Raw genomic sequence first — 23514 nt, 5'->3', positions numbered from 1 at the left:
AACTCAGATGTAAACACAAAAGACTTTGGAGGGAAAGAACAAGAGAAGAAGCAAAGGTGCTTACCCTGAACTAGACTTGGCTGGCTCAGAGACAGTGGTAGAGCCACTTCTGCTCACCGCTGACACAGGTGGAGGAGAGATAGGGGTAGGCAATGCTGGCGTGGTGGGGGTTACAGGCGTAACTGGGGTAGGTGGCATGCTGGAGTCACTGAGGCTCATCTGGCTGGGCTCAGAAGGACCACTAAGGCCCTTCACGGAGCCCTCCTTATTACTGGACTTCTAGAGAAGAAAAAAAAAATCTACCTCAAGCATCATGAAGGAAAGCTCCTGAGGCACTGGGTCAGGTGAGAGCCAAGTGTCTATGCTGAGCTGCCTCGTCACAAAATCTCTAAAGGAGATGCTCTTATGAGGTGACTTACCACCTTGGATGGCGGTTTGGGTTTTTGCTGAAGAGCTTTTCTGGCTTTAGCTGCTGCTGCTTGAGCTTGATGGATCCGTTCTATAAACAAGGATGTTATCAAGTTTAGGAAATCTGACGTTGACATGCTAAATCAGAGTCTTTGTTAAAAGCCAAGGGCTCTCCAAGCAGAAGCTGTATGTAATATCACTCACTCCGCAGGAGACTGAGGCAGGAAAACAGTCAAGACCAGTCTGCTTAGACTCTATCTCAAAGCAAATCAAAACAAAACCAGAAAGTTGGATGTGATTTGCACAACTATAAGCCCAGAACTGGGGTGACAAAGGTAGATCATCTCAAGTTCAAAGTCAGCCTGGCCCACATAGCAAGTTTCACACATAGCCATAGCTGGCTAAAGAGCAAGATTCTTTCTCAGAAACAAAACAACCCAGGCCTTGTGGGTTGACTGGACTCTTGTATCCTAACTGACTGACAACAAACAGAATAGATATGAAACCGAAAGGCAGATGCCCCCCATCTAGTCAGCCCACGGAAGGCCTCACATACCAAACTCTTCCTCACTCCGGTCACGATGCAGGTAGATCCACAGCTTCCGACCAATGTCGTATTTCACACAAGGGTCCTTCTCATAATGCAATCGATCCAGTGCGCCACTCACTACCGTGTTCACCTAAGAACAGAGCAAAAGGAGATGTAGGACAACTCCAACCAAGATAATAAAGTTATCTGGGCGCCTAAGGAAAAACCAGTAGCTGTTAAAGTCAGAGAATAAACAGACTGGATCTCAGCCTAGCTCAGCCACTGGCTCACTGATCACTTTGAAAAGAACGGCAACTAAGAAACTAATTGATTTTCACTAGAATGATCCTGTGAACTGATTAACTGTAGAACCCTTTCCTTTGTTACAGGAGGAGGAGAGGTGACCCAGCAGTGAAGAGCACGTATTGCACCTCCAGGAGACCCGATGCCTTCTTCTGGGCTCCATGGGCACCTACGCTCATATGGCATACAGTAAGATAGGCACCTGTACACACAAAATATTTTAAAAAATGAATCTTAAAAAGAAAAATAAGGGGTTGGGGAATTTAGCTCAGTGGTAGAGCGCTTGCCTAGGAAGCGCAAGGCCCTGGGTTCAGTCCCCAGCTCCGGAAAAAAAAGAACAAAAAAAAAGAACAAAAAAAAAGGGGGGGGGGGTTGGGGATTTAGCTCAGTGGTAGAGCGCTTGCCTAGCAAGTGCAAGGCCCTGGGTTCGGTCCCCAGCTCCGAAAAAAAAAAAAAAGAAAAAAGAAAAAAGAAAAAAAAAAAAAAAAAAAAAAACAAGACAGTTGTGCACTACTATGTGGATACTAGGAATCAAACCTGAGTCTTCTGAAACAACAGTTCTTCTTAAGCCACTGAGCCATTTCTCTACCCACCTGGTTGTAGTATTTTTAATGGGCTTATTTCATCATTCTTATTGTGTGCAAGATGTTGAGATCAGGCATACATTTGCCATAGTGCATGTGTGAAGGTCAGAAGGTCACAGGTCACTATTACTGTACTGGCTGGTTTTGTGTGTCAACTTGACACAAGCTAGACTCAGAGAGGAAGGAGCCTCACTTGAAAAAAACCCTTTCATGATATCCAGCTGTAAGGCATTTTCTCAATTAGTGATCAATGAGGGAGGGCTCAGCCCATTGTGGGTGGTGCCATCTGTGGACTGGTGGTCCTGGGTTCTGTAAGAAAACAGGCTGAGCAAGCCAGAGGAAGCAAGCCAGTAAAAGCACCCCTCCATTGCTTCTGCATCAGCTCCCACCTCCAGGTCCAGTCCTGACTTCCTTTGGTGATGAACAATGATGTGAGAGTGTAAGCTGAATAAACCCTCTCCTCCCCAACTTGCTTTTTGCTCATGGTGATTCACTGCAGCAACAGAAGCCCTGACTAAGACAATCTGAGGCAGATTCTCTCTTGCTGTTTCTGCCTCGTTGTGTATTCCAGGCTAGCTAGACCATAGGTTCTAGGTCATTCTCCCCAAGTATTGAGATTAAGATTTGCCACCGCATCCAACTTCACACGTAGACTCTAGGCATTGAACGTAGGTCAATCAGGCACGCACAGCAAGTGCCTTTAGCCACTGAACATTCAGGAGTCCAGGCTTCAAATTCAAAATCCTCCTGCTTCAGCCTCCCAAGGTAGCTGGTATTATAAATACATGCCATCATACCTAGCTGGTCTTTAATTTATTCATTTGATTGGTGGGGAGGGGGAGTGCTTCGTGACTAAGTTTCTCCATGTAGCTCTGGGTGTCCTGGCCTCAAACTCAAGCCTGCCTTTCTTTGCCTCCCAGGCGCTGGGACTGAAGACATGCACCGCCACACCTGACTACTCACTTGTTCTTCTTCTTCTTATTTTTTTTAAGATTTTATGTTAGGGAAACACATATGGCTCGTTGGTAAAGCATGTTCCTGGTATGTACAAGACCCTGGGTTCCTGGGTTCCTGGGTTCAACCCTCAGTAGCACAAGAAAAAAAAAAGTATAACTCACATTTGCTAATAGTTTTTCCTCAAACTTATTCTGAAATGAAGCCAAGAAAAACTATGTCTCTGACTCACCTGAGTGCTGGTGACATCAGGAGCAAGAAACTGAGAGTCCTTGAGCAGCTCACAGATCTCTGCCCGAGTGCCTTCTCCATTAGGCAGCCGAGCCGCAGCATCCCGAACTGACAGTAGAGAATGCAAAATCCAGGAGTCAAGCACAGCTCCAGTGAATGGCAACACCTCCTGACCTGTTCTGATGGGGTAGAGCTCCCTAGGATTACGGTTCCTGAGCCTCACCTGACTGGTCAGGGGCACACTGCCCTCTACTGGCCATCAACACTGCACTGCACCTTCCTACACGTTTAACACACCTATGGCAAAAAAATAGGTCCATGGATACCTTAGAATTGAATAGAGTGGTTCTCATCCCCAAACAGATCATCACACTCCCTTCTCCCAAGGCTTGGAAAATGTCACAGAAGAGAGGGTGAGCAGATTTTAAGAGAGAGAGGTTAAGGAGAACTAATAGGAAACAGTACCTTTTGGACGTGAGAGGGAGATGTTCTCCTAACTCTCAAAAGCTGTGATCACTACACAAAACCTGCACAAAATCTATCTAGTCACTATCCCAGCATGGATGGGAGGGTTTGAAAGGTTCCATTTCTAGTTGCAAAAGCTTCAGGAGTCATGGCAGCAAGTTGGAGATATGTCAGTTTTGTTTTGGGGAGAGTAATTAATTACCCATGCTTCAGCGGACAGCCCTATACCCACACCACACCCAGACGCATGCAGATGACACTAACTGGACTTAGCGGGATACACACAAATATATATAATATCCATTTTTAGTGAAAAGGCTAGGAGAGTGTCTGGGGGGAGGGACCAGGGAGACAATGGAGGAGGGAGTAAAGGGTGGATTAGACTAAAAAAAATTCAATCGTGTATAAAGGGAAGACGACAGATGACCCAGTAGTTCTATAAACTTGGTAAGAAAAGTAAATTAGCACTTCTTTCAACTATCAACAAACATAAACCACATACTGCTATTACTGTGCTGTTACAGTAAAAATTAAATACTTTCTATGTTACAAGCGTAACATACAAAATCACTTACACTGACACCCACTGGAAGTTACAGAAATTAGAACACCTGCTGCTACTGGGTCTTATTCAGTATCAAAACAAACATAATTTTGCATTTAAATGTTTTAACAATTTAATAATTACTCAAACATGACTGGCCTTTTTTGTAACTCTAAGTATTTTAAGAATTTAAATGCAAGTGGGTTGTGGTGTGTACACCTTTAATCCTAGTACTCAGGAGGTAGAGAGAGGTAGATCCCTGAGTTCAAGACCAGCCTGTTTTATAGACTGAGTTCCAGGACAGTCAAGGCTGCACAGAGAAGCCCTATCTAGGAGTTGGGTGGGTGGGTGGGGGATTCAAATACCTAATTCTAATTCTGGGAAGGAGCCCATAGGTCTCACTACCCAAGGGACTCATGATACAAGGAATGTCTGGTTCTTTCAGTTTTTGAGAGTGTTATGTGTAGCTTCAAATTCACTGCATAGCCTGGGCAACCTCACATTTACAACAGTCCTCAGCAGCCTAAGAACCGGGGTCACAGGTACATGTCACTGCTCTACGGAAAAGAAACCCTTTGAGAAAGCAAAACCCTACACTTGATGTAACTACTAACTTGTGAGCAGTTCATCAAAACGAAGATGAGTGCCTCTTGGCATTGATCTACCAGCGTAGAATCCACCCTGTCATTCCTCAGATTTGAAATCTTCTAAGACTGATCTTCTATCAATGGATGGAGTGCACAAGGGTTTGGGTTTTGTACACAAAGTATCAGTTTAATGTAAGGAAAGCTTTGGGGTACAAATAAGAAAGCCCTAGTAGTAAATACATGCCACATACCAAGAGACAGAATGGTGACATAGGCAGGCCGGTCAGAGCGCAGCAGTGAGTGCTCACGAGCCTTGTTGAGGGAGGTCTCCTTGTCAAACACGCCCTTCACTGGCCCCACCACAGACTCAAAGCCATGCATGCGAAAGGTGAATGCCTTATGGGGTTGGCTATACCTGTAACGCTCCTACAAAAAAAGGGCAAAAAATTGCTACTTCAGAATCAGTGGAGTTCTCCCTTATATTTTGCTACCTGGAAGAAAAGGCAGTCAAAAGTCTTCTTTCCCTTTCACCACACTATTTCTGCCTCCCAACAAATAGCCCCAACCAGTGAACTATCTGGGCTGAAGGATCTGAACACCCAAGGGGATGAGATCTAGGAAAGCCAGGCTCAGTGCTTCTGTGTTTACAACTTCTAAGGAGATCTTACCTGCTCTTGAAAAACCCGTTTCTCCTCTCCTGTGCTAGGCCGAACCACATAGTCAGTTCTTCTGGAACATAAAGAATTCCGTATCATTTCTGAGAGCAAGGAGGACTATTAGCCCTTTCTCAGCACCTAGAATGATTCCCTTGGCAGTGTGGAAGAATATCCTTTCATTAAGCACTCAACTCCTGCTCAGTCTGTTCGCCGGCTCTTACTGTAGCCCTACTATTTCCCACATTACTTTTTTCTTAGGCTCCTCAAATGTTTGGAAGAAACAGAAAGAGGGTGGCGTCTTCATCTACTGTTTTCAGTACTGTTGAAAATTAGCTCAATTTAATAACAAAGGAGTCACTCTTGGGAAGAAATAAAGCATTTAAAGTCATGAATGGCTTTCCTGCCTTCCAAAGAACCCCAAATTTGAATTCTAAACCTCCATTATGCGAATGGGTATGTGTAAAGTGTGTGTGTGTATGTGTGTTACACGAAGGCAGGCTGGGCCTCTGCATGTAGTGTGAACAGGTAGGAATCAGGAAACTGAGAAGACTTGGATTGAAGAGCACAGTCCTACAAGTCACGGCATGGAGTTCTTCACAGGCAGACCGTCTGTCTTTAGAGACCACTGCAGTCAGGAGCCATTCTTACAGAGAAGCTCAGATGTGCCCCCCCAGTGCGTTAAGACACATGAGTCAGTGGACTCTGGGTCTCTAAGGTCTGACACGTGGAAGCAAGTCAGCAGATGCAGAGCAGTAATGCTAGGACATGGCTTCCCGGGAAACCACCCACCACAAGAATACACTCACACTCGAGGCACAGGTGTCATGGCATCTGAGCTGTCTTCATTTTCCTGCTGAAGAAAGGGAACACATTATCAGGTAAATGGACCAGAGAATTCTCACTAGAAACCCAAGTAATGAATGAGAAAGTAAGAGGCATACCTTACAGAAAGCCTGGTCTTTGGTTTCTAGCCACAAGTGGAAGAGAGCGGCTAATTCCTTTTCATTATCTTGAGATTGACCTGTGGGGTAAAGGTGGGGCACACACAAAAACTAAGAAATATAAAGGATTATTCCAGAACACTGCCTTCTCTTCAGAAGCTCTACATATGCCAGAGAGAACATGTCAGAACCGGTCACTGGCCCTTCCCACATGCTCACGCCTCTCCTGATTGGCTGCGCTAAGCTCCAGGATGTCACTTTTTCAGATCTTTCATTCAACAAGTATTTATAGGGTAGCACTGTACAGCAAGCATGTGCATCAAGCTGTGCCCATGCAATGAACTCACTTTCTGTCCTCAGAGAGATCATACTGAGTAATGAATTCCTAAACAGAACCAGCTCCAGCAGAGGTACTGTTATAATGGGTGCTCCAAGTTTATACCAAGGAAGGACCCTGCTCTTGCAGATGAGAGAGCTCACTCCTCACACTGGTGCAACAGTAAAAAGACCCAAGGCAAGAAGCAGGCTAAGTCTGTGATCTGCCTAGAAGAAACTACTTCCTCTGTGACCTCTCTGTGAGTCACTCTACTCAGACTCCTGTTGGGGGACCTGGCTCATCTCTCGCATAGCCTAGCACCACCGTGGGATCAGGAACACACAGGCAGGCTATATGAGAAAGGGCAGCTCCACCCTCAACACAAGATCAAAGTCTACCCCAGTGATCTGCACTCCGGCCTCTGCAGTGTATCAGGCTCCGGGTAAGTGCCAGAGAAACAAATGACGGGCAAGCAGAGGGCCACAGTAAGTACAGGATGAAGAGCCAGCACGGCCATGGCCCCCTGGGCCTCACAGGTCACATGTGTTCACACACCATCTCCCCGGTCTCCACCCTCCTCACTGGCAGTAGATGTGAGCCCAGTGCTGTGGAGCCCCTGTCTCCTTCCCTGCTGTGACAAGATGTGGCTCCCCTCAGAAACACCAGGACACATTTCCCTGCGTCCCTGGATCTTCAACCACTCTTCTCTGTGACTACCTTCCCACCACTGATTTCGAGCATTAAAAACAAACAAAACAACAAAAAAACACAAACAGAAAAAAACAACTGGAGACCTAACTACTTACCAAGCAATTTCCACTGCTGGGTTTTCTCTTTGAATTCAACAAATGGAGAAAAACTGGAAGGAACTGCTGCAAGAAACAGATCACATGAACAAGCGTGACTCTAACCCTAACACAGACATAAACCTAAGGTCTGGGTGAGCCTGACTTGGTTTTGTTGTCGGTTTTTCTTTTTTTAATTTTTATTTACTTATTTGTATGTTTGTTTATGTGTGTCAGGAAAGACATCTAGGATATGTCTTATGTAAATGCATTGTTGAACTAATTTACTGCAAGAATTATTTAGACGAAAGAGGGAAAACATGATAAAATTTCACAGAGAAGAACCCACCTCGGCTTTCTCCAGCAAGATACTGCAGAGCAGGCAACACCAACTCAGCCCAGTTGGGGGCAGCAGAGAACCAGCTGTTGAGGGAGCTGGCTGGAGAAGACTGCCAATCCAAAACCCGGTCCTCCAGCTGAGGGAGGAAAGAGGGACCACAGTTAAGTTTCTCCCTATACCAGCAACTCCGAGATGTCAGCGCAGCAAGCAGGGCGTGTACATTCAGTTTGCCAAATTCCTGAATTAGCTGCAGTGCTGTTCGAGGGACCCAGCTGAGCTCTACTTCCCACAAGTGCTGCTTGTTGTCAAGATGACACACACTAAGTCATCCGGGAAGAAAGCCTTTCTTGAGGGACTGCCTCCTTCTGATTTCTGTGGGCAAATGTGAGGCATTTTCTTGATTAATAATTGCTATGGGAGGTCCCAGCCTACCATGTGTTGCCACCCCCGGGGGAATGGTCCTGGGTGATCTAGAGAGCAAGATGAGCAATCCAGGTAGCGCAAGCCAGTAAGCAGCACTCCTCCACGTTCCTACCTGGATGTCCCTGAAGGATGGACTGACTGTAAGCTGAAGTAAACCCTTTTTTCCCCAAGCTGTTTTGTCGATGATCTTTATCACAGCAACAGAAAGTAAGCAGAACCAGAAGCTAGAGACCATTCAAGAGCACCGCAATTGCATCTCTAAAACTCTTACCATAGGAAGGCTAGCCTGACTCTCCAGCAGCAAGATCTCTAACAGAAGAGAGAAAAAACTGGAAGATATTTCATTGATTCCAAGACAAGGCTTGATGTCTTCCAGGGGTCTAAAAAGGAAAGAAGAAAATGTAAGCATTTGATGTCTGAGCCCCACACAGTAGAAGGCGAGAGTCAATTCCTCCAAGCTGCAAATACACACGCACCTACACACACACACACCTACACACACACACACACACACACACACACACACACACACACAAAGAAGGCGAGAGCCAATTCCTCCAAGCTGGCTCCTGACTTCCATATATGTAACAAATACACACGCACCTATACACATACATATCTCTCTCTCTCTCACACACACACACACACACACACACACAATTTTGGGGTTTTTTTTAAACATAGAAGCGATCAAAAGGACAAAGAACACATGCCAGATTGACTCAGATTGCCTGAGCCTCCTCGTAAGCACAAGAGCTCAAGAGCTTACTTAAGAAAAGAGAACCTGGTACATTTTCCCAGCAAGCTCTCGGAGCTCAGCATGAATAGTGAACTCAGGTAAGTCGCAAGACTGGGCTGGCCCATGCTTAACTCCCTCCACCCAGTGCAGTCGGTTATATCTCCCTCACTCACTCTTCCTTGATAGACGATATTGCCAGGGGAGAGGGGGCCTGGGAGAGCGTTGGGACCCCTTCAGTATTGCTTAGGGGCTCAGCCAGATCCTCTGCCTCCGATTTAATCAACTTTATTTTCTTCTTTTTCTTCTCCTCCTTTTCCTTCACCTTTTTTTTAAGAACAGCCAAATCATACAAGGCTGGGAACAGGGGAAACACACAACACATACAAGTCACAAAACTGTGTCATCAAGTGAGAGGTCTTAGTTGCACACCCTTCTCCGAGGCCTGTCTGAAGACTCAGTAGTAAGACACTCCATATTTTTGAAAACCCAACTCAGTGCGTGACTGCTAATTTAATACCTAATAATGTGCTGTGCTGATCTGGTTTGACTTCATTTTATTCAAGTATCCATGTGCATGGCACATGTGCATCTACATGTGTATCATGTGTGGGTGTATGTATGCACACATGGAGACCAGATATTGCACATGTGCATCTACATGTGTATCATGTGTGGGTGTATGTGTACACACATGGAGACCAGATATTGACCTAGGCATCGTTCTCAATCACTCGCCCTGAAGCGGGGTTTCTATCTAGTATAGCTAGTCTACTTGCTCAAGAGGTCCTATCTTGCCTCCAGAGCACTGGGACTAGAGAGGGCTGTGACACCCAGCTTTTACATGGATGCTGGGAATACAAACTCAGATCTTCACCCTTGTACAGCAAGCACTATATCCACTGAGCTCTCTCCCCGAGGGCCTGCTGTGCTAATTTTAAATTCAGAGGGCAATTACAAAACAAAGGTGGTCTGCATAAAGAAAGCTACGATTCCATTTATTTTTGTTACATATGGACAATATGTCATACAATTTGGCATCAGCAGTCTGGTATCTAAGAGGGGACCCATAGTCTTTTACCTGCTAGAGAGCCCTTCCTGCCGGCATTTACTCGAGTCATGATGTCGCTGAGAGTCAGATCCCCTGTCAAAAGGTCTGGGTGATCCTAGATATGACATCAAAGATCTGGTTATAAAGGTCTAAAGGTCTAGAAAGGTCTAAAAATTGATGGTGTCTGTGCCAATTTACCTAATAAATACAGTATGTCAGGGATACCTGAGGGAATCATGTTAAACAAAAATACTTATTGCTCTTCACAGTGGAGAAAAACCTGGCTCCCTTTCTGCTGTACGGCAGCTGCAGTTCATAAAACCCCTCTGCATCCTTATTCTTATCTCATGTGCTCACACAACAGTCTTAATACTATTATAGTTTACAAGTCTGAAAATAGGATGCTGAGGACATAGGTTTGCTTGATTATCACTGTAAGCGGAGCAGACAGACCCAATTTTGGCTCCCTGCTCTTCCTACGTGACCTCTCTCAGATGGCTGTCTGTCTTCTACACTGTTTCTCTACTTTGATGTACTGCCATATTGAAATGAGAATGGAGGCCACACAAAATGGAATAGCACAAAGCTTGGTTCTTGGCTCTGCCACTAGCTGCAGGATAAACTCGGCCTCTGGGACTGGAAGGGGAGATCATGACTCTCACATACCAATGTAACCGCAAAGACTGGATGACGCGTACACTGTCAACCGTGCCTTGTAAAGCCAGAGCACTTGACTGGCTTCTCATACCTCTGATGCCAAGCAGCCTTTCTTGTTGCTCCTGTCTTTGACAGTGATAAATAACAAAAAAGCACAACCCAGATAGTACTAACACTGTCTCAGGACAAATCAGAGGCATCACACTGAAAATTACGAATGGCCACTCCCACCGCAATCTTACTGGTTGATGTTTCCGCTTCTCATGGTGTTTCTTTAACATTAACTTCAGGTCACTGTCCCCCAGTTCTATTTTATCTGAAAGTAAATGAACCAAACCACATGGACCAGGTCATTCACTGTGATGGTGCTCTAACTGAAATCTGACTAATCACTCAGATATTCAAAAGCACGGTGGGCCTCTGGTCCTGTGTGCTACTTCTCATTCTGTGTGCGATGAGCAGCACAAGTCTTCATAATGTCCCAGGATCAGCACTGTTTGTCAAACTGTGTACCTTTTTTTTTTTTTAAAAAAAAAAAATACATGAACCAATAAATGGTTTCAGCTCCTTAGCAAACTAATAAGCACACCTGAGAGGCAGTCTCACTTGGCTCCCACTCCAAATCCAAGTTCGTTTTTGTCTTTACAGTCTACTGAGTTGCTATGGGTCTGGCTACACATTCTACTAATAGTTCAAGCACGATTATGCTTTTTTTTAACCAAAAATAGCAATTGATTAGTTTCTGAGAATGATTTCAAAACAAAGAAAAGCAGGGATGCCTGCATGGTACCAGTTCTCCACATCTCCCTCGTCTAAGTAGCACTGCTGTTTGGTGTCAGGCAAGAATCCAGTCCCCACCTCCCTAAGGAGCGCTCACTTTTCTACACCATGATGTCTTGGAACTGCAGTAGCATCAGCTCAGTTCTCACCTGCAGTTTTCATATCCGTGGTGGAAAGCGTGGGCACCACCCTCAGGGGCACCGCAGGACTAGGAGAGCGTGCTGGAGAGCTTGGAAGCCATGAGCTGAGATCTTCAAAAGAAAATTTTTCTTGTAAATCCAACGTGGCTGTGGACTCCAATAGGGGAGATTGGGTAAGTGGCCATTTGGGTTCAACAGGGCTAAGCCAACAACATGGAGGCCAGGGTTCCACATTCCTTTCTGACCCTTCCCCAGATGAGCTGGAGCACACATTTAAACGGCTCTTCCAGGAGAGAGACTTCAACAGAGTGATGGGGTCGCATTGCAGCAGGCCAACAGTCACTACTACTCTCCTGTAAGGGGAAAAGCAGTTCTCTCAAGTGGCACAATGGGACCAGAGGCCTACTGTGCAGAGACCCTGTCCTGCAGGGATCTGTCCAGGACGCTCTCTCTAACCACAGTGCCTCATGAGCACAGGAATAAAAGGGCATGTAGTCACTCCTAGACAGTGTCTCAACAACTCAACCACCAAGAACTGGTCACCCACTCTCCGCCCCCCAACAAGACAGAGGGCCCCTTTACTGGGAAGTATATGGCTACCACTGGCTCCAAAACCCTAACTCCCCAGAAATACCCAAGGACACTCACCCTCCTCATCAGACGACAGGGCAGTGTCGCCACACTCCTCCTTCACTTCCCTCAAGACTTTCAGGTAACGCTGCTGGGTCCGCCACTCCCGCTCCTCCGGGCTTCGGGATGGTGAATGGTGCTTGTGTCGAAAGGGAAGAGCCGGGCCGCTCGTGCGAGCCATCTCCAGGAGATCCTATCAAGAGACCAAATGAGGAGGACGGTCACCACCAACTCTCCATGTTTTACACTCCTCAATGTTAAAAAGCCCAACTCTCCCCCCTCCAAATGACAAAGAAATATACAGATACATAATTATATACAGTAAAAAGTACCTAAAGTTTGACATTCATGATATAAAAAAACAAAACCTGAAATTTCATGAGTACCAACACAACATCGCAAGTGAAAAACGCTGCGCCGTATCTGTGCCACAGACTGAAACCCACACACAGTAAATGAACACTGAAAATTGGGCACACAATTACCTTCAGGCTCCATGTGTTGCATATTAAATCTAATTTTGTTTATAACTATGTCTTACTCCCACCCCCAAATACACCAGTATTTTAAACATCTGAAAAAATCCTGAAATTCAAAACACTTCTGATTGTAAAAAGATCTCAAGAAACACTCAGCCTGAGTTACAAGGTGGAAAATACCCCATTTTAGTATCAGCTGCTTCCCTCAGAATTAATACTTATATTAAACATCTAGATATTTGTATACTAAGTCTCAAAGAACAACTTAAAGGACTCATTAGAGGGCCAGTGAGATGCTCAGAAGGCATAGACACTTGCCACTAAGCCTGGCAAAGACTCTAGTACGTTGTCCTCTCAGTGTCACATGTGCTCTACTCCCAGTAACTTCTGCCCCAGAGAGTTATCAGACTGGAAAGGAGCCTGAGGCCACCAAACTCTATGTTCTGCATATATGTGACAGAATCAGGTCAGCATGTACTTCCCATCAATTCCAAAGCTTCCTAGCTATCCTCAAAACCCAGCAGTCTGAAACCCTTGGTTTCTCTTTGTAAATACTGATTCCAGGAAGCACTCTGTTTTTCATGTTTTATTATCTCTGAAATCTAAAATCACGCTCCTAAGAGGAAAAGACAAAGCCCAACTTTTGTTAGTGGTTCTTTCGGTGTTTGTAGCAGAACCACGCGATGCCCTCTGTATACCACGCTGTGTGCCTAGCTCAGAGTACTACTTACACTTCTGGAAGCAAGAATCTGTCTCAGCAGCCGGTGGAAATACTGCTGTTGGGAGCTGAGGTACCGCTTGTACTGTGACTTGAAGCAGAGTTGCCGATACTTGACCACCTCAGGGTTAAAGTGTCCATCTTAAAAACAGAGGACAATTGTATATGCATCGGTCCACACACCAAATGAGCTGTGCGTGATGTGGCTGCAGCACAGAAAGAACACCTGACTATGTAGGAAAGAAACCCAAAGACAAGACCCAAGAAAGACAGACCCAAAAGTAAAAGAATATAAATAAATAAACAAAACAAAATACAACTCAGTTAAGGTTACTACTCATAGTAACTCAATTGTGGTTACTCATAGTAACCACATAACACAATTAACTTCAAAACTAGAACTGAAGGGCTAGAGAGATGGCTCAGCGGTTAAGAGCACCGACTGCTCTTCCAGAGGTCCTGAGTTCAAATCCCAGCAACCACATGGTGGCTCACAACCATCTGTAATGAGATTCGATGCCCTCTTCTGGTGTGTCTGAAGACAGCTACAGTGTACTCACATATAATAAATAAATATTAAAAAAAAAAGACTAGAACTGAAATACAGCACCAAGTCAGAGAAATACACAAAAGTCTCCAGCCCCACCTCTATATCCTGTTGTGTACTTGAGGGCGCACAGCACACCACTCATTTCTATAAGGACCCTATGTAACCTCTGAAATCCTGCCAGGGTCCCTACTCTGTTTTGCCTGAGGGAAGACAGTGATCAGAGACCTGGGTCAAAATCAAACAGATTGCTAACAACAAAGGTGAACTTGTATTTAAACTAATACCCATCAACGGAGGAAAAGCAGCTGTGTATAGTCGTGTGCCTGACACCCCAGCTCTCTGAAGGTCAGGCAGGATGATAAACCCAGTTAGGGCCACTCTGGACAACCAAGGGAGAACTGTCTCTTACAAAAATGAAGGGGGCTTGGGCCTGCAACTCAATGGTAGAATATTCACCTAGCATGTATGTGAGCCTTCAAATACTAACTTAAAACCCCGAGAATAACAAGAGATTTGAAATGATAGGCCTACTCTCTCCAGTCTTCAGCCACAATTAACTATTCCAGTTTAACAAGACTTAAGGAGCTAACGCTGCCCCTTCAGACCAATCTGCCAAAACAAAGACACCCAAGAACAAGGGAGGAAGAGGCTTCTGGTCTCCACAGGTCAGAGAACAAACTGTGATTTAAGAGTGACCTCCACCCTCTTCTGGTGCATCTGAGGACAGCTACAGTGTACTCATATACAGTAAATAAGTAAATCTTTAAAAAAAAAAAAAAGAAAGAAAAGAAAAGAGTGACCTCCAATTGCCTCGAAATGTCTTCAGTAATAGCTGATTCAGGCAAAGATCAGTGGTGGAAGGGACCCTAGGTGAAACAAAAGCTTCTAAGAAACAAGTCTTGATCCCAAAACACCACTCAATAAATATCAACAAAAAAAAAATAAAAAAGATGCCCCTATACTCAAGAATTGTAGCAAGGCACTGTGGTCCATGCCCTTACCACCAGCACTCAGGAGACAGGTGAGTGCATCACTGGGACTCTGGAGGCCAGCACAGACGCAACTTTACCAAGTGAACACAGGTAGCCACCATTCCCAATGGTAGGAAACTGGTGCTTTGTGCCTCTTGAAATGGTATAGTAGGAAGGAAGGAGATTTCCTACATAACACTGTTACCAAAAGCATTTGATACAAACCTAATATGGAAGCAGTAAGACAAATTCCCAGAAAGTAGAAGTGTATAACAAAAATCAGCTGTATAAAAAAACAGACAAAACAAAACCTGCCAGTGTCCAGAAAAGAAACAAACAAAATCCTCTATACACAGAACTAACAGACACAAACAGACCCAAGTCAAAACACACTGCATGCTCCCTGAGTATGCTATGGATTTAAACAGCAACTTACAAAGCCATTTCAGGAGCAGTTAAGAAAATAAATGTGGGGGCTGGAGAGATGGCTCAGTGGTTAAGAGGTCCTGAGCTCAACTCCTAGCAACCACATGGTGGCTCACAACCATCTGTTAATGAGATCTGATGCACTTTCTGATGTTTCTGAAGACAGTGACAGCCTACTTATACTAAATAAATAAATCAAAAGGAAAAGAGAGAAAGAAGAAAACAAATTCAAGAAGTAGTCTATATTACTTGCTCAGTGTAAATTCTTCTACAGACAACTAACAGGGCTGATTATGTGGGGGATGTCCTTTGTGAGAAGATCTAAATGCTAAGACAGAAGTGATGATTTGTGTGTAGAATCCCAGGCAAGCTAAAGCAAGGAGACAGTCAAAAACTCAGGGCCAGCCCAGGCTACACAGTGAGACCCATCTTTAAAAGAGAAAGATGCACACGGCTATGAGATGTCACACTTCTTTGCAGGAAAAAAAAACGAACAACAAGCTAGTATCTGTCTTCCATTTTTAAGTTTAAAAACTATCATAAAGGGGTTGGGGATTTAGCTCAGTGGTAGAGCGCTTGCCTAGCAAACGCAAGGCCCTGGGCTCAGTCCCCAGCTCCGAAAAAAAGAAAAAAGAAAAAAAAAAAAAAAAACAAACAAAAAAAACCAAACAAACAACAATCATAAAGATCTTCTGGGTGCTGACAATGCTTTCTTACGATGGTTACACAGCTGAGTACTTTCTATCTAAATCAATCTATGTACTATCTGTCTATGTACTTTCTATCGTAAATCAATACAACTCTTATTTTTTAAAAATAGCATAGGCTGCAAATAAATACAGAAAGCCACTGTCCTCAGATGCCACATCAGTCCATGAGATGAGGATTTTAAAAGCATGTGTGCATTAAGTGAACGAGTGCTCAACCCATCACAAACAAAATGCTGAGCTACAGACCTCGGAAGAGCTTCTGGGCGATGTGCAGAGGGTTTCCGAAGCGGAAGTTCTCCCCACTGAATAGGGCAAGGATGAGCTCATTCTGCTGCTCTACACTGTCTGTAGGAAACTGCGGCAGAAACTGCTGGAGATGTTCACGCTGAGAGTCACTTAGTACTTCCTGCCATGTGGAGAGGCTGACGACGTCAAAGAATATTTCAGGCTGGGAGAATGTGAAGAAAAAGCAACAGATAAAGAAATAAATATTTAAGGTTGTGTGTGTCAATGCAGTGTTTTTATCGCTGTCGAGTACACATTCCAGTTGTTTTAAGTATATTCGCATTTCTTATGTAGCCATCACTACAGTCCTGAAGTTCTTTAAACAGACTAAAATTCTAATGATTTTTGACTCAATTCTCAAAAATCAGAGATTAACTGGCTATGGTTATACACACCTGTATCCCCAGCACTTAGGAGGCAGACACAGGAGGATTGTGAGTTCAAGTCCAGCCTGGGCTGCTTGGCAAGCCCCTACTTCAAAACAAAATAAGAGCTTATCAAAGACAGTACACAAATTACAATATAGCAGCACATGATAACCCAGGGAAAAGCTGTAAGGAAGCCATCTCTGCCAACCAGGGTATGATGGCAGCTACATGAATTCAACTTAAAGTAAACAGCAGGAAAAAGTAATTGAGGTGAGTGGTCGTCTAAGAAGAAAGAACTAAAAAATGAAAGAGGGCAGGACGGACTTCAGACTTTTAATTAATACACAGTTTATTCTACTTTGAGATTGTAGCTTTGGCTGTCTGGAACTCACTCTGTAGATCAGACAGCTTTGAACTCACATACATCAACGTGCCTCTGCCTCCCAAGTGCTAGGATTAAAGGTGTGCGTGCACCAAGTCCAGCACAGACTACATACTGGATGTCTATGTAGTGACTAATAAGCTTAACACACAAATTACAAAGTAGCTTAAGAACTGTTAAAGTATACAGAAGTGCATAGCTCAAAAAAGCCTACCCTAGATGATGTCAGGATAGTTAAACGAATCAGAAAGGGGGAACGTGCTGGAAGAGCTAAAACAAAATCATAGAAGCAAAAGAACTAACAGCAAAGAAGATTATCATGGTGGACAGTGGAATTGAAAGCAAGACAGAAGAGGTCTTACCTAGGGACTTAAATGGTATTCTTCCGTACTACCTTAGGTGGTTACCCACACAGTTCTGGGGGAGAAGAAACCTATTGTTTTATGGTGATGTTTTGTTTTTAAGATGGTCTTGAACTGGTGAGCTGAAGTGATCTTCCTGCCTCAGCCTCCAGAGTAGGTAAACATACTGGTGAATGCCATTCACACCTAGACATGAATGTTTTACCATTGCTTAAAATATATACATGTATATAAATGTGCCGATACATAGGTATTTATTTTATTCTTTTCTGTGGTTTGTTTTAATAAGCAACTTCAGGAAATGTTTCATTTGATCAAGGAAAGGGAGGGTATAACAGTAGAAAGAAAAGACACGTAAACCTGTTAGGTAATTATGACTTTACCCCAACAACATAACGGAACCATGGAAATTTAAATAGGAAGCTGCATAACTCAACCATAAAATACCCTTTCATGAATGTATCCCAATCACTTAAGACTCAATATCTAATTATCTTTTCCTAAAATCTTGTTTTTTCCATTCAATTTTAGTTTTAGTATCTAACTTGTCTGGCATGAACTAGGTACATAATAAAGTCAGCACTGGATGATAGAACAGATCTCAGAAAGAAACTTCCTTGACAGAGTACACAGAGAAGATCCAAATGAGGGCTGGATGTGAAGTTCAGTTGGCAGAATGTTGGTCCACCACACTGTCCACATAAACAAGGCTTGGTGGTATATATTGTTACTCCCAGTGCTTAAGTGGAGGAAGAAGGATCACAAACTCAAGGTTATCTCAAAGCCAACCTAGGCTATGAGACCCGATGGCAGAGGGAAAGGGGGAGGTGGGAGAAAAGAGGAGAGAGAGCAAGCACAGAGAAGCCCTCTCTTAACAGATGGTAGCTCCCTTCCTAATGATGGCTTTACATCTGTGAAAGTCATCAAAGCCGTGCCAATGTTCTGTCCCAGGACACACTACTCCTGACCAGAAGGTTCCCATATGAACGCAGACAAAGCTGGGTTTGTTTAATGTTTCACAACAGGAAAATCATTTACAGGAAACACAATGCTACTCGTAAAATAGCCAACTTTTTTTTTTAATTAGTGAAAATTATCTTGTTATAATATGATTTACTTATATCATGGTATTATTCTGGTATTATTCTGAAAGGCTGATCAAACATGTAGACTATATCTTATACTGTCTTCCTTAATCAGAATACTAACTTCACTGTACTTTTACACATAGTAAGGGAACACTGCTGAAATGTGGAAAATAAAAGGGAGCAAGGAAAGCAGAGGGCAGAGGAAAGGGGGTCAGAAGAGGGGAAAGGAGACGCTTGCAACAATGTTCCTACTCACATCCTCCAGCAGGTCTTCAGGCAGACTAACCCTGGTTCCACCCAGAAGGCAGTCCTCCATGATCCCTGTACTGTGACCATCTCCACAAGGACCAAGTTCTAGGGGATCTGTCAGCATGTGATCCAAGGAATCCATTGTTTCTTCTCCACAGGTACACTACCTAAAAATACACCCTGAGACAGAAAATCAGAGATCAGGCGGATGCTAATATTCAATCTCAAGTCTTGTTCTTTAAAAGCAGAGGGCAGGGTCTCATTCTGTATCCCAAAATGGCCTAGAATTCACTATACAGCCTAGGCTGGCCTCAAACAGGCAACAGTCCTCCTGTCCTAGCATTTCTACAGTAGGTTACAGAGTAAGTAGCCATGCCTGGTTCCAATCTCCTTTTACATCAGGTCCTTTTCTCTAACCATACAGCTCTCCTCTCCTTCCATCCTTTCAACACTCCGTTTCCATCAATTTTCCAGTCTTACCTAATCTAGTAAGACTTCTCAAAATACTTCTACAACAACTTCTAAATTCTTACGTTTCTTACACTTTCATGTTATAGAAGAGTAAGACCCAGAAATTAAGTGGAAATCCTGCACGGTCAATCAAGTCATAATCCCAGTACTTGGGAGGATAAGGCAGGAGGATCACAAATTCCAGGCCAGCCTGGGGTATGTCATGAGGACTTGTCTCAAAAAAATAATAAATGACAGACCATGGTCCACAACTATAAGTTCCAAGGTCAATAAACTATTTGAACAATTATAAATCCACAGGCTTGATTGGCAAGATACTGTAGTGTGTTAAAGTGAGTGCCACACTAACCTAATGACCTGAGAATGATCCCTAGACCCCACCACAGAAGGAAAGGAACTCCTCCACAGGAATGGTATGGATGTCTACACACACACACACACACACACACACACACACACACACACACACACACACACACACGTTTTTAATGTAAGATTGTTTTTAAAAAGCCATGAATCCCACAGACATTAGTAAGACTCAGATACTAACTAACCAATTCTCTCGTCTTGTTTTTTAAGGCGGGAGTAGGGTTCTGCACCCCAGTTTGCACCCCAGTTTTCACGGGATCCTTACAGCTGTGCTAACTGTAGCTCTGCTACACACACTAACTGAAGATCAGAGTTTGGAAATGACTTCCCAACTCTAGGTTGGCCTGCCTGCAGATGTTAACATCATACACAACGCTTCTTGCTTATACTCTCAATTTAAACTGTAAACACTTGATATGATTTTATTCCGTCCACAGTAATTCCTAGGACTCCAATCACCAGCCTGTTATTAGTTGTCAATGGACAATCTGACCTTCAGGCCCATGTAAATTAATGCAAGTTTCTTCTTTCCTGTAATAACTGAACAGGGCTGGCCATTCTTTTTTAGAAAACTAAATACATGATTGTATTTAGGGAACATTTCTCAAAGCTGGAATCAGGTTTGAAGCTAAGGCTGAAGTTCTGAACTGTGCTAACAAAACGCACAGTGAACTTGAGCTCATCACTCTAACTCAGCGGTTCTCTGCCTTCCCAATGCTGTGACCCTTTAAAACCGTTTCTCAGGTTGTGGTGACCACCCCACCCCCACCCCCCAGCCATGAAACCCATTTCGTTGCTACTTCATAACTGCAATTTTGCTGTTACATGTGTTTTCCAATGGTCTTAGATGACCAGTCTGAAAAGGTCATTCAACCCCCACTCCAGAAGGGTCAGGAGGCAGTTTGAGAACTGTTCTCCATGTACTGGGTTCTTATCGCTATTACTGACAGCCCACAAAAAATGGGAAGATCAACCAGATTTCTACCCTGGGGCGGTCACTTATCTGTGACATCTTACTTTACCAGGTGTCAGGCTCCCTACCTGTACGGAGTTGGACCAGAGCCTCCCCACCATTATTTCTACTCTTAAGATCTTACAGGGAATCTCCAGCAAACTGAGTTTACAAAACAATGAAGATACTCCCCGATTCCCAAGTCCTCAAATGAAAAAGAGCAAGCCGAAAATGAAGCTCTTTTCTGCAAAAATGATTTCAAGTTCTGACAGTATTTCAGATCAAGGAAAGATACGGTGAGGGTTACACGGACACAAACAACTGTGTGGTCCCGAGGTAACTATGCGGTCACATCTCCAGCACACTGAGAATTGAAGACATCCTAAATGTATGTGGCGACTAAATAACTGAGTTAAAGTGAGAAAGGAACAAGACACCGGCACTTAACAAAACTTCAAAAACATAGGAGCAACCTGATGCTGAGAATAAAATCCTCTTACCGTACGTGGCATAGGCAGCGTGCAAAGTCAGTTACCTCATCTGACAGGTGCATAATGTACACAACTCGCTCAGAAGCTTCTTCCAGTGCCGACGGTTGGTTAAGCTAAACGTTAATATCTAGTGACAACCTCTGTCTTGCCACTTACTCTCTCAAAATACGAAAACACCGGCGCTACCAGCGAGCTGAAACCCCGGAAGCTGCAGATTTCTAAGTGTTGGGGTGTCCGGGACTTCCTCGCTAGACCAGGAAGGCCTCTTCTCTGCACCTGGGGCTAGCCCACCCTCCAGACCCTCCCGAGCAAGCTGCGAGCAAGGCTCTCCGGCCGTAGCCCCACGTCTCCAGCCCCACCTGCGCGCAGCGCGCCGCGGCCCCGCCCCTCCCCCACACGTCCTCACCCCAACCCTCGCCCACCCGGTCGTCGCACGCCACGCGTGGAGCCCGCCGCGTGCCCACGGTGACGTTGACCTCGGAGCCCGACTTCTCCCGTTCTCACCGCTTCTTTCCTTCCCCCGTTACCCATCAAACCCGACGCCTGGGCCCGCCCTCACCTCAGCCGGGTCCGCGGGTCTCACCCGGGGCTCGTCCGGCCGTGGGCTCCCGGACGCGCTCGCTCCCGCAAGGAGTTTGGGTGCGCGCACGTTCCGGGCTCCGGCAGCGGAAGGGGCGGGACCTGTAGGGGCGAACCCTAACGGCGGGGCGGGGCGGGGCGACTTGGGCAGGACGGGCAGGGGCGGAGCCTGTGACAGCACCTGAACCGCCCCGACGAGTACCCTACCACCCTCTACAGCGCCCAGCAGAAGGCAAGTTCCACTCTGTGCTGATTCTCAGGTTCAGGAACTTTGGAGGACAAAGCTATGTCGCTTTTTGTCAGCTGCAAAACAAGAGCACAGCTCGACCAGACGCTGTGCTAACAACCACTTCTTGTGGGACAAAATTTTTCCTAGGGAGACTCAACACAAGTCTACTCACCATAGGATCCGACGGCAGACCAAAGTACAGATACCACCTAAGTCCAACTTGGTGAACTATTATTGGGATTACTTACAGGAGTATTGACGAGGGGTTACTTAACAAGAGCAGACATTACTTAACTGTAAAACCAAAGGTCACCCCAGCATGGATGACAACTCTCAAAAGCTGGGTACCTGGAACACAATGCACAGCCTACAAGCAGCTCAACAAGTTGCAGTGGGTCCTTTCCAGGTGCCTTAGTTGATCTAAACCTCTTCCAGGCAGTTCAGATGGTTCCTGCTGCCTCCAGGTACCTGGTCTGCCCTCAGAGTCAACTTCATAGCTTTTTCCCTCTCAGAATCCTCTTCTCGGCTTCGCTTCCCACCATCTGCGGGGTCTCTCAGTTTTTATCGTTTATTCTGGCAGAGAGGGGGCCTAGAGAATCTGGTCAGTTTCGGGGACTTCCTGAAGATATTTTGAGTTGCTTACCTTCCTGTTTAAAAGAGCTTCCCTGCAGGAGAAGAAAACCGTTAGACACCACCACTCCATTGTGAAGGCTTTGCTGAGGCTACTAGACAGTGGAGAAACTCTTGCAGTCTTGAAGGTTGGCCAAGTATAACACAGTCCCTAGCCCATGTCTCCAAGTCCACACAACTTCCAGAAAGTATAAATATCGAAAACTTACCTTCTCAGTCATCATTATGCCTGCTTTCTCTAAGAACATCTTATTTAGAGTGTCTTCTCAAGTATTCCACAGCTTTACTCTCTGGTCCTTGGTAGATTATCCAGTTCTTTGGGTTTAATAAACACGTCAGGGGAGCAGGACGTGCCAAGCATGTGTTTCCCTCAATGGGAAAAAAATGCTTTCCAAATAAAGCCAAATCTTTGCGCGCGCGCGCACACACACACACACACACACACACACACCCTCTCCTGCATTGGCTCTAGAGATGTTCGTAGATCCTGTTAGAGTTAGAAACCACCATTTAGAAATGGCAATGCAGCCTCATTCTGGGTGACCAGACAGGAGAGCATCAAAACACTACAAATTGCCATTTTCATTAGCCCTTATTTTTAGAGCAGTTTTAGGGTCATAGCAAAATTTAACAAAGCATAGGTTTACCTCAATTCCCACCCCACCCCACCCCCATGCACACACACACACACACACACTTCACTCACAGGAATGGTACATATATCAAATAATTGATGGATCCATGTGATATTGTTTCGCTGTCCACCCCAAAATTAATTACGCTCCACCTACTCGTGTTTACAACTCCCCTTCCTCTCTCCCACACCACTGATCTGTGAAGTGTCATTTGGCCATCAAACCTGCCCCGTCCCTGCCTTAGACCTCCAAATACTGGCATTCTCATGAATGGCACCACACTTGGCAGAGACTGAATCTCTTTTCCCACTGAATAGGAAATAATATGCTCTGGCTTTGGTAGAGGGGATGGAAGGCAGGCTCTCTGCCACCAAGCCACACCCCGAAGCCTTGTGCTGTTGTGATATTAATTTGAATTTCCCTGGTGGTAGCAGATGTGGGACATTTTTCCGTTCATTTATTTGTGTCTATTCTTTTTTTTTAATTATTTTTTAGGTGTTTATTCTTGAT

The 23514-nt window shown here is 44.8% G+C and overlaps 1 protein-coding gene across 40 annotated transcripts in view; it reads right to left on the bottom strand.

Moving 5' to 3' along the window:
• Nfrkb (nuclear factor related to kappa B binding protein) overlaps positions 1 to 21559 on the bottom strand; it is a 31550-nt gene extending 9991 nt beyond the window's left edge. The window contains exons 1-20 of one of the 40 annotated variants that reach the window (XM_087561809.1): positions 21491 to 21559; positions 18656 to 18828; positions 16161 to 16362; positions 13271 to 13398; positions 12079 to 12253; positions 11440 to 11577; positions 10753 to 10826; positions 9884 to 9968; positions 8979 to 9159; positions 8338 to 8446; positions 7653 to 7779; positions 7325 to 7390; positions 6203 to 6282; positions 6068 to 6114; positions 5257 to 5334; positions 3233 to 3306; positions 3011 to 3117; positions 965 to 1088; positions 420 to 499; positions 65 to 279 (exon numbers count right to left, since the gene is read on the bottom strand). In XM_087561809.1, the coding sequence (XP_087417935.1) occupies positions 65 to 279; positions 420 to 499; positions 965 to 1088; positions 3011 to 3117; positions 3233 to 3269 (563 nt within the window). In that variant the 5' untranslated portion in view covers positions 3270 to 3306; positions 5257 to 5334; positions 6068 to 6114; ... (11 more) ...; positions 18656 to 18828; positions 21491 to 21559. 40 annotated transcript variants of the gene reach the window in all.
• Positions 21560 to 23514: the final 1955 nt, after the last annotated feature.

The sequence above is a fragment of the Rattus norvegicus genome, chromosome 8 (assembly GCF_021556685.1).
Source record: "Rattus norvegicus strain SHRSP/BbbUtx chromosome 8, alternate assembly SHRSP_T2T, whole genome shotgun sequence".
Taxonomy (NCBI): Eukaryota; Metazoa; Chordata; class Mammalia; order Rodentia; family Muridae; genus Rattus; species Rattus norvegicus.
This window is presented reverse-complemented; position numbering and strand designations above follow the sequence as displayed.